At 45.2% G+C, this 11,975-nt stretch overlaps 1 protein-coding gene across 1 annotated transcript; it reads left to right on the top strand.

Moving 5' to 3' along the window:
• The first annotated feature begins 567 nt into the window (after positions 1–567).
• Positions 568–10,818, top strand: HAPLN2 (hyaluronan and proteoglycan link protein 2). The gene is made up of 6 exons (XM_028710946.2): positions 568–2,239; positions 3,241–3,354; positions 4,851–5,204; positions 5,965–6,081; positions 7,262–7,447; positions 9,341–10,818. Exons 2-6 carry the CDS (start codon positions 3,267–3,269, stop codon positions 9,622–9,624), a joined length of 1,029 nt encoding a protein of 342 aa, XP_028566779.2. The 5' UTR covers positions 568–2,239; positions 3,241–3,266; the 3' UTR covers positions 9,625–10,818.
• Positions 10,819–11,975: the final 1,157 nt, after the last annotated feature.

Here is an 11,975-nt window from a genome sequence, read left to right as displayed (position 1 = left end):
CCTGAAGGAGCATTTCCACCCCCATTGTTGGTGGTGTAGGAAGGGGGGTGCGGTGGGTGCGGACGGCCCCGGGTGTCATCACTGATGGGGGTGACCGCAGGGCCTGGCCTGCAGCGTGCCCGAGCCACATGTCTCTACTTGGAAGTGACACAGTGGCTCTGGCACCTGTAGGCTCCACACTGCCCGAAAAGGCAACACGGGGCCTGCGGACTCTGTGGAGTTTCCACGCAGTGTGCTCTGCCCCGGCTTGCTCCCCCCATGGGCGGCTTGCACTGCCCCCGGGTGCAGGGCATTTGCGCCACCCCGGGAGCCGGAGCAGCTAGCTACGCCGCTGCCCATTGTTGAGCCCAGACACTGAGGTTCAGCTCCAAGGGCCTTCTGGCAGTTCCCTCGGTGAAGAAGTGAGATTACAGACAAGCAGACAGAGAGCCTTCTTGGTAGTCAGTCCTGCCCTGTGGAATGTCCTCCCATCAGATGTCAAGGAAATAAACAACTATCTGACTTTTAGAAGACACCTAAAGGCAGCCTTAAGGAAGTTTTTAATGTTTGGTGTTTTACTGTGTTTGATGTTTTAATTTGTTGAAAGCCTCCCAAAGTGGCTGGGGCAGCCCAGTCAGATGGGCAGCATATAAATTATTTTGTTGTTGTTGTCGTTGTCGTCATCTATTGACTTAGAGCATTTTAACCCCTCTTTTCAGTTTTAAAAAGGCTCCCAATGCAGCTTTCATGAGAAAAATAACAAGCCAGTCCCTGCTGACAGAATTAGGTCTCTCTTTCTCTCCATCCCACCCACAGTTTTTTGCGATGGGAATCAGTCACAGAAATTGCATCCAAATTATGCAGATATGTCAGGTTTACACCATCTAGTCCCATCACCAAACATTGGCAGCAAAAGCTTATTTATTTGTTTAGTAAAATTTACACACCACTTGATTGTTAAAAACAACAACCTCAAAGCAGTTTACAAAGAGAATAAAACAATAAAATGATCACTTTAAAAAACCCTCTTTAAAACACTGAAAAGATAAAATCAGCAATAATCAAATGTTTTGACAACAATAATGTCTTGATCAGCAGATCAAAACATATATCAATCTTGAGCTGTTTCCTTCTAGGAATGAAGTCAGGGCTCCCTACCTAGCAACTGGGTCCCACATACAGAGAAAGGGCAAGTCACATTTTCCACCTCCACCCCACAAATTTAGCCCTATCAGCCGCCTCTGGATGGGCTGTGGCTGAATGTGGCCATCTGTAGGCGGCCTGTATGGCCGGCGTTCAAAAATGAAGAACCGCTGACTAATATCCAAAAACCTCAAAGCAATTGGGAATCATAAGCTCCCAAGGCTTAGAGCATCTATTCCAGGATGACCACTTGGATTCCCACCAGAATGACTAACATAGCTAGTCTGAGGCATTCTGTGAGAATTGGCCTCTTCCGTGGCTAAAATAATAATTTGGAATTTGGACACAGCTTTAGGATGTGGTGCATTGTGGGAAACTCTCTGGAGCTTCAGCCTCCCCCCACAAAAAAAGGCACATTGGCTTGTTTACTAAGATCTTCTGTGTGAGGAGTGGGACCATGGAAGGTGCCAGAAGCCGGCATGAGGGCTGTGTTGACATTTTGTCTGAATTCCCCCCCGGAATAAAGACAAGCTTGTTTGAGGAGGGCTGTTCTGTTTGCCAAGCAGAACAATGAGAATCTGTTTCTGCTTTCTTTCTTTCCTTTTAATGTATTCTTGGGGCGGGGTAAACAAAACAGAAAAATGTGCAAACTGTTGACGGGACCTCACAACCAGAGGAGAGAAGGAGAGGGAGCAGGAAAGGATACAGAAGAAGGATGAGGGAAAATCAGACATTGTCATCCTAAGTGGGGCACCACCATCATCATCCTTGGCCAACCTCTCCACCGCCACCATAAGGATGTCTTCATGAGGTCCAACTGGCATTGACGTGGTCACCTGTGTCCCTACTGGGAGATGGAATGCTTCTCATCCGGAGAACCTGTCTTGGTGACATTGGCAGAGATGGACTTCCATTCTGCTCTATGATCTGTGCGGTGGGGATGGGGGATGTTGACCATGAGGCTGGATTAAGAGGAACAACAGCTCATCGCTCCGTGGAGATGAGTCCCTGGATTGGTTTTGTACTCTCATGAGAAGCTACAGGTTCGGTGTCTCCTGACAGCTTCCGTTGCAATCTCGTCAAAGTGGCTGGAGAATTTACCTGTCTTTCTAGAGAGGTATGGTAACGGATGGTGGGTCCTTCTCTGATTCTCTCTGTTCTCTACTTGCGGTGTATGAATGGTTGTGATGATGAGGGTCATTGATGTGGACAGCTTTTTAAAAAGGGATAAGATGAATTCATGGAGGATAAGGCTATCAATGGCTATGTTTTGCCTCCACTATCAGAGACAATATGCCTCTGAATACCAGCTGGTGGAAACCACAAGTGGGGAGAGTATTGTGGCTCTCAGGTCCTGTTTGTGAGCTTTCTGTTGGGGCATCTGGTTGGCTGCTGCAAAAACAGCTGTGCTGGCTGGGGCTGATGGGAGCTGTAGTCTAAAACAACTGGAAGAGGAAGTTGAGGAAGGTTGGTCTAGAATTTCCAAGCTCATGAATTTCCTTGGGGTTCTCTGGCTGTCCTTGTTAGAAACTGGATGCTAGAAAAGGAACAACTCTCCTACGTGGAAAGTGTCTGGGACTTCTTAGTTTAGAAAAAAGGTGAGTCAGAGGCAAGTTTATAAAATGATGTTTGGCATGGGGAAAGTGGAGAGAGGAAAGTTTTTCTCCCCTTCTCATAATACTAGAACTCAATGGAGACTATCCAATGAAGCTGAATGTTGGAAGATTCAGGAGAGATAAAAGAAAGTACTTGCTCTTGCAGTGCATAGTTAAACTGTGGAACTCCCTCCCACATGAGGGAGCGATTTCAGCAAACTTGAATGGCTTTAAAAGAGTATTAGGCAAATTCATGGAGCGGAAGGCTGTCCATGGCTGCTAGTCATGTTGGCTAAGCTATGGGGAAACCATGGCGGGGGGGGGGGAGTGCTCTTATGCTTGGCTCCTGCTTGCTGGTTTCCTGCAAGCATTTGGTTGGCCACTGTGAGAACAGGATGCTGAGCTAGATGGTCCACGGGCCAGATCCAGTAGGCAGTTATGTTGCTCATAGTGGAAGTGTATTTGTCAGTATGTGCGTGTGAGAGGGCTGGGGGGTCCTTCTCAATTGTCACTCATTTTTCAGGCAAGGCCCTCTTCTGCCTTTGAGGTATGCACCAGATCCTGATCTTGGCTTCCTTATGTCTCTCCTCTCTTCCGGAAATCCCCGCTATTTACCAAAAGCCAACTGGAAATCCAGGTGTGTAAGACACATACAAACACACAGAGATGTCTCTGCCTTAACCACACATAACCACAGCGGGAGAAGAACTGGATCTCTGAGCACAGTGGTTCCCAAAGTTGGTGGGTAATGCCTCCTGGGGGGATTAACTAGGGGGTGCGGAGAGGTAAGGGGGAGGCAGAGGGGCACTGGAGGCATAAATAACTATCAGACTTTGAGAAGCTGGTATACGGGTCACGTTCATCGACTTTGTTGTATTAGTTAATCATGCTAAATCATTTTAAGTGGATTTTGAATAAATGCCCATCTCACAATGAGGTCAGGTTGCCTGTTTTTACCTATGTGGATGATCAGCTGATTGTTGGGGCCTCCAACAGCCCTCTCAGCCCTTCATCTGCCCCACACCCAAAGCCATATATCACAGCTCAGCACACATTCAGTTTTAACCCTTGCAATGACTACCATTTTATGACACACCTCACTTTTATCAACAGTTTACTTAGCACTAAAACACTGTCCAGGCAATATTTTTTAAAAAATAAATAAATAAATCAGGGCCAAATAATTCAGGGAGCTGAGGTTTGTGAAGGATGCTGAGAGTTGTCAGGAGGCCACTATTCCTATCACAGAAATACAACTTCCTCTTCTGAAGGAGAAAATTCCTTTTGTGGGTGCAATACAGAGGCTCACCCCAAATTCCCAGTTTATCAGACTTTATTCAGTAATGCATTTCCATTATTGCACACTGTGTTTAGGAAATGTTATGTACTGAAGTTCTCACCCTGGGCCAGCAGGGGGATACTGTAGATAGTTCAGGTCCACATATGCAAATAAGGGATCAAAAGTGACGTTCAGTGATTGGATAGTTACATAAAGTTGTTACAGTTACGTTGTACTGGAGCTCTATATAACCAGGCTGGCTGAACCCTTCAGTTCAGTTCTGTTCTGGCCTGTGAATAAACAAAAGCTGTTTGAAGAATTGCTGTGTCGTCTGATATGTTCACCCACAACTTAACAGGAAAAATACATAATCTAAGCTGTTTCATCCTCTAGCCGACCGATCACCTTCTGCCAGTCCACCACCTCCAACCTGAGTCTCTTAAAACTCTTTTGTTTGTTTGTTTGTTTGTTTGTTTGTTTGTTTTTGCTGTATGCACCTTTTCTGGAGTTATTTTCCACTGTACCATTCAGCCCTTAGGTTCCTGCTCACAACTGCTTCTTTCTCGCTTTATGGTCAGGACGCACTGGCTTTCCTGAAAACGGGGTTTGCAGAATTTCTACCTCGCTTCACAGGGAACTCTGGGAATTGTAGCTTTGTGGCGGTAATAGGGGGTCCCCTAACAGCGCTCAGGACCTTTAAGAAACAACAGCTCCCAGAATTCTTTGAGGGAAGCCATGCCTGTTTAAGTGGCGCCATAGTGCTTTAAAGGTATGGTGTGGATGTGGCCGTACTGAAGTGCCTTCCTTCCTTCCTTCCTTCCTTCCTTCCTTCCTTCCTTCCCTCTCACCCACAGCAACACCAGCACCCCTCCAATACCTGCTGCAGCCAATGACCAAGCTAGTGCACACTCAGAGAGGAGCCACCGTCACCCTGCCCTGCATCCTGAGGACGCTACCCCAAAACTACAAGGTCAGGTGGAGCAAAGTGGAGCCGGCCGAATACATGGAGGTTGTCATCCTGATCACCAACGGGGTGCACCACAAAACCTACGGCCCGCTGGGCAGCCGGGCCCGCCTGAGGCGCAGCCACCGCTACGATGCCTCGCTGACCATCTCTGACGTGGCGCTGGATGATGAGGGGCGCTACCGCTGCCAGCTGATCAACGGCCTGGAGGATGAGAGCATATCTCTGGTCCTGCAGTTAGATGGTAAGGGGACTGGTGCGGCCATTTTCCTGAGGGCATGAGAAGTCATCGTCTTCTTCTTCTTCTTCTTCTTGAGAGCCAATGTGGTGTAGTGGTTAAGAGCAGTAGACTCGTAATCTGGTGAACCGGGTTCGCTTCCCTGCTCCTCCACATGCAACTGCTGGGTGACCTTGGACTAGTCACACTTCTCTGAAGTCTCTCAGCCCCACTCACCTCACAGGGTGTTTGTTGTGGGCGAGGAAGGGAAAGGAGAATGTTAGCCGCTTTGAGACTCCTTAGGGTAGTGATAAAGGGGGATATCAAATCCAAATTATTATTCTTCTTCTTCTTCAATTAAATTAAATTTATATACTACTCTTCCAAAGATCACAGGGCAATTTCCAAAATATAGATCTATGGAGGCCTTGCAAGACAGGTTGGAACCAGTGTGCAAGTATAAGCCAGTGTTGTGTAGTGGTTAGAGTGTCAGACTAGGACTTGGGAGAGATCAGCATTCAAATTCCCTACTAGCTGGCGATGAAGCTCACTGCCTCTCAATGTTTTAAATGTATAGTGTAAGTGAGGCCAATGTTAAGATTATCACTATGTATAGTTACTGAGCAATCCTAAGCCTGTTATGTTAACACTCACCCTCTGCCTTTTATTTTCAATTTGTACTTTCAAATCAATTTAATAATGAAATACTTATTTTAAAAAAGGTAACTCAAGGCTCATCACCCCCTACTCACCTCCTCCCCAAAATTCTCTTACTCCTTCTCTCCAGGAATTGTCTTCCCCTACCAGACCAGCCAAGGGCGCTACAAATTCAACTATTTTGAGGCTAAAAAGGCTTGTCAGGAGCAGGACTCCCGCCTGGCAAGCTACGGGCAGCTTTATAAAGGTAACCCAATTTTTGCTAATGTTTTCTTACTCACCTGCTAGTGATGGCTATTATTGCTTTGCTTTGCTTTGATTGGGTTGTGGGGTTTATTTGCTGCTGTGTCATTGCTGCGAGGTTTTTTCATGTTTTGTTATTTTGGATATGAGAATTTTAAAAATGAGGGGTGGTATATAAATGTTTTAATAAACAAACAGCTATGATGCTGTGGTTGCTGAATAGGCCCCAGACTTGTGGAACAATCTACCAATTTAAATTCAGCAGGCGCCTTCTGTCTTAACTTTTAAACACACGCTGAAAACTTTTCTATTCCATCCAGTTTATGCAGGCAATTAATAATAATGTTTTCCACAGTTGTTAAGTTCATTTCTGATTTTATTTTTTATGTGTTTTTTATTGTGTGGTTTTATGTACAATTGTTGTAAACCACTTTGATTTTTTTAAAAAATATGAATAGCAATATATAACTATTTTTACAAATAAGCAAGTAGCTCCTCTGAAAGTTCCAAGGGCCCTCCAAATTGGGAGGGGGTTTTGTGGGTGCATTTTTGTGGCATGTCATTGATACCATAGGTGCATTCGTGGTTGATTTATACTGGACCATCCACACATCATTTTGGTTTATTAGTTCTTCTCCAACGTTTCCCCAGTTTTACATTATTGCCATCTTGCAGGATAGTGCAACAAAAGCAGGACAGGAATAAAAACCAAACACCAAAAAGTTTGTGGCATAAAAAATACGGGTTTCCAAGGAGGAAGCTACAAGACTGGCACTGATGGGAAACAAGGCAGCAGTACTGAAAGTGGGATTGTGTGTGACTGCCCTGAAACCATCTAAAAATAGACAAAGCCTTTGTTTGTGTTTCAGCCAAACTGTGTCTTTTTTTTTTTTTTTTGGAATGAGAAAGAAACACTCATGACTCTTTCTCCTTCCGAAAGGAAAAGGAAAACCCTAAAATGCCCTCCTTTGTTTCTTGACTGATTGCTTGTTTTTGTTATCCTCCACCTTGCGCTTCTAGAAACAACCTGATGAAGCTTGTTCTGGCATAGATAGAGATGGTGAGAACAAGCCTCCCCTGACTGGTTGATGGATGTTGCTTCAAGGTGCAGGGAATGGACCAGAGGAAGCAATTGGTGCTCAGTTAACTCGTTGTATTGCATTTGTTGCTTCCTCTTCATTTAGCTTGGACAGAAGGGCTGGACTGGTGCAACGCAGGATGGGTCATGGAAGGAACAGTCCATTACCCCATCATTAATTCCCGCGAGCCCTGTGGGGGGCGCCTTCTTCTCCCAGGGGTTCGAAGTTATGGCGCCAGGGACAAGCTGAAAGATCGGTTTGATGCCTTCTGTTTCAGTTCAGCTGTGAAAGGTATGTGGGTGCAGACGAAGCCAGAGGCTTGGCGTGATTCATATACGAAGCAAATTTCTAGTCCCTACTGTTAGAAATAAACTTGTTTATGTAGCTCAGATTAATGGTTCTCAGCAGTTGTTTCCTGGACTCTTTGTGCATATCTGGACAAGCAGTTTGTTCTCTTCTCGGTCCTTTCACCTTTCAGTAAAAAGTGGCATTCTGCCTCGTAAGAGTGTTGTGAGGCTGGGGCTCTGGGTTTCATAATCTTTCCCAAACCAAGCGCCCAAGCATAATTTGTTTGGGCTTGACACAGACTTGTAACATACCCTTAAGCTCTCCCTCACCCCCATTCCTATCCCATATAGTCAATCTCATAAGTCATGAATGAAAAAATTCAATTTTATGGCATGAAAAGGCCATATATTTTTATGCTTTATTTTTCTAGTCTTTTAAATTTTGAATTCATGAGTGACTTCTCTAAAGTAACACTATGCCGAAACAATTTTGATGAAATATTTCCTCCCCTACCAAAGCGGCTTCTATTCCACCACCTTCATTCTTTAGAAATTATCTGTTGATTCTTGTGGGTCCCTTCCAAACCTGCGATCCTGTGTATGTGGGGAGAGGAGTCTGCTGAACCAATCAGACTATCCTCTTTGTTAAAGTAGTGGCCTTGGCTGGCTAGTTAAGTACCATCATTTACATGCCCAAGGAGGTTGCCATATAGACAAATGGGTGGGCCTCCCCCCCCACCCCCCGCACCCTGGGTGGAGGCTACATCATCCTAGGAGGCTTGTCTTGCTTTTGTGCTGGATTCCAAAGCTGTGGCTGCGAGATATACCTGGGAAACTAATGGGGAAGCAAGATCTGTTGGAGTGTTATTGCTGTGCACCCCTCCATCCTAGGGAGTATATATGTTGTATATATGTGTAAATAAAACCATATAACCTAAAGATACCATAGTCTCCATCGACCTTCATTCCAAGGAAACCAAACTCTGGGAAAACACAGACGTCCCTGGAGACTCTCACTGCCTGGAGATTGGGGTGTGTGCAACAATATGTAGGATACCTGTTAAAATATTATTCCAGTTCCTCAGATTTTAATGCTGAGCAGGAAAGGACTAATGACTACTGGGGCTTGTAGTCTTTCTGCCCTGCTCCCTGCCATTTGCTAGTCTTTTCATACCCTGGCAGTTTCCACCAGGCCACCCTTTCCCTCTGCAGCTGTGACAGCTGTGCAATTCTCCTATATTAATTATTTAATGCATTTCTATTGGCCTTCCTCAGACTGGGATTCAAGGCGCATTTCAAACCAGCAATTAAAACACAGTTTGCTCTGATGGCGGCCCAGTGATCAGCTTTGTCTGTCCCTTAGTTTCCAAAGGCCTGTCTGAACAGGAAGGTCTCAGCGTGCCGGCAGAAGGTGATACAAAGAGGGAACCAGTCTAGCCTCTCTTGGGAGGGAATCCCACAATCTGGGAGCAGCCACAGAAAAGGCTCTCTCTCAGGTCATCACAAATCATGTTTATGGGACAGATAGAAGGTGCTCACCCAAGGATCTTGGCACCAAGGCAGATTTGTATAGGGAGATATTAACTTTAAGGTGGCTTGGGTTTGAAGCCATTTAGGGCTTTATAAGTCATAACCAGCACTTTGTGCCCAGAAATGGACTGGTAGCCAGTGAAGTTGTTTTAGCAAGGGAGTAACATATTCCCTGTGGCTCCAGTCAGCAGTTTGGCTGCAGCATTTTGGACTAGCTGAAGCTTTTGAACACTTTTCAAGGGCAGCCCCATATTGAGCATATTACAGTAGTCCAGCCAGGTCGTAGCTCAATCCTTTGTGCATTGACTCTAACTCCCTCAACATCATTTCCTGCTTCTGCTTCTTTCCCCTCTGCTCCTCTGCCCAGGCCGGGTCTATTTCATCCGGGGCCACATGAATTTCAAGGAAGCCACTCAAGCCTGCCGCAACGACAGGGCTGCCATCGCCAAAGTCGGGCAGCTGTACGCTGCGTGGAAATTCTCCCAGCTGGACCGCTGTGACGGAGGCTGGCTTGATGACGGCAGTGTGCGCTTTCCGATCAACATTCCCCGTGCCCACTGCGGGGGACTCACAAATCCCAGCGTCCACAGCTTTGGATTTCCCAGCAAGTTACGGAAGAAATATGGAGTCTACTGCTTCTCAGTGAAGTAGAGAGGATGAGAGAGACAGAGAAGTTTAGGTGCCAGCTAGGCCCAAAGAGGACCACACAAAATGACACACATACAACCCTTTTGCAAAAGATCGCTTTCCCCAAGGACACTCTTGGAAGGTGTTGGTATGACATCACACAGGGGCTTTTCCTCACCATGACTTTTCCATGATCCCTATCTTAATCTAAGGATGGAGTTCATAGGTCACAGGCTTTGGAATCGCACAAACTGCCTTTGTGTATTCAAGTGTAGGTATTTCTGAAGCCTTGTCCTGACTTTTACTTCTTGAATTTGTACCTCTACATTTTTCCTAGGTTTAGAGAGAGATGTCCCACCCACTACTGACACTTGGGGTCTATGTCTCTCTCTCTCTGTGTCTGTTTACATGCACACTCAGAATTGGTTTGTTCTCAGTGTGCCAGATCCCATTATCTTGCCCCAATTAATGCAATACTTGACTGCTTTTAGTAATAAAGTGAATACCTCCTAAAACAGGCACTAACTTTACAACAAATGTCCTGTTAATATGGACATTTGCTTGCAAACCCAACCATTGCTTCACTACCTTATTAAGTATTCTTTTAAAAAATATCTAAACCTGGAATCTTGATTTTTATTCTTCCTGACTTCGTACAACCTCCAGTTTTGAAGAAAGGTATCCTGCCCACCTCAGCCACCTTGACACTTGGGCCCATCTAGAATTCTTTGGAGGAAGTCATGACTGGTTAAAGTGATATTGTAGTTCTTTAAATTATCAGAGATCAAGGACACTTCCTAGAGGAGCCTGGGGCTGATTTGAATTGGGAGTCTAAGCAGCTGGGGCTGATAAAAGTTGTTTGTGAACACAGGATTTTATTTGAGATCTGGGAACAGAAACAAGATGTGGATCGAGTGTGAAATCTGGAAAACAGTGGGGCGGTCAGGAATTATGGGGAAGGAATCAGGAGCCAGGTGATCCATTCCAAAAAGCAGGACGCAAATTGCGACTTCTGTAAAAAGAAGAGGTCTGCAGCATAAAATTCCATTAGGAGCACAGGAAACAATGCACCATTCTAGACATGGATACAGGAAAAGCTAGGAGGGGCAGAAGGTAGTTTGTCTGGCAACAAGTCTTGGACTTCTGTCTGTGTGACTGTTTTTCCGCCTTCGCCACACTTACCTTTTGCCTTGCTCTTTCCAGACACAGGTCCATGCTTTAAAGGGCTTTAAAGAGTCTGAGGGCTCTTTTCCCCCTCTAAAGCTTTCCATGCAAAAACTGCTCTTTAGTGCTCAATTGGATCAAACAGCAATTTAGGGTGTCTGCGGATTGCCATTTGCTCTGATTCAGCTTTAAAGAGCAGGTTTTTGCAGGGAAAGTTCCGGACAAAAAAGGGTGCTCAGACACAGTGCTTTTAAGAAAGAGCCTGGAAAGAGCAGAGGAAATATGTGTGGATAAGAAGTGTGAGTCTTTGGCAAATGCTGGAAAGCCAAATTTTCCAATCAGCATGAAGCCTCAGCCACACCTCCCCATCTAGAGACCACTTTTTTAGTGTTCAGCACCAAAGATTAAAAAGTTTGACAAACATCCATTCATTTTTTTAAAAAAGTCTTGCTTAGGCAAATTGTATAGGGTGAAACCTAAAGGAGGGAGGAATCCCCTCACCCCAACAGCCAAGTGGAGACTGAGCATGCTCAATAGGCATGGCATGTTGACTGCCTGTTGTGTGTATATAGGAGGAATGGAAAATCGGGTTGGGATGCTGGGAAATGGAATGGAGTACCCTAGTAAAAAGCTAGCTGGTTGGACCCTGGACCAGGAACACACCATGTTGCAAGTTTCTGTTGCAGGTCCTGCTTGTTAGCTACCGTAGCCAATTGGCTTTCCATATTCAGAGGCATTATACACTTCTGAATAGCAGGTGCTAAGACAGAAACAACAGAGGGGTGTTGTTTTTGCATTCTACTTTTAGGCTTCTCAAAGGTATCTGGCTGTTGGAGGAAGAGTATGATCTAGGTCAATCTCAAAATAACACAATGTAAGGAGGCTCTTAACTGTCATATTATGCTTAGAAGATGACTTAGAGTAACATTTGCCAATCTGGTACCCTCCAAACTGGATTACAATGTGCTGACTGGAGCTGATGGAAGTTGTAGTCCAACAACATCTGGAGGACACTAGGTTGATGAAGACTGGTCCAGAGTGTTCCATTCTGTGGCTAATCACACTTAGTGATATGTGCTTTCTTGCACATGGATGCAAAGGGACATTTTAATAAGTAAATGTAAATACATAAAATATTCAGTTTCATTGTGCATGTGCAGAGTGCTTTGTACCCTCAAACTTGGGATTTACTTCTAAATAAACATGCTGAA

This window comes from Podarcis muralis, chromosome 16 (assembly GCF_964188315.1).
Source record: "Podarcis muralis chromosome 16, rPodMur119.hap1.1, whole genome shotgun sequence".
Lineage (NCBI taxonomy): Eukaryota > Metazoa > Chordata > Lepidosauria > Squamata > Lacertidae > Podarcis > Podarcis muralis.
The sequence above is the reverse complement of the archived record's forward strand: the minus strand, read 5'-3'. Positions and strand labels throughout refer to the sequence as shown.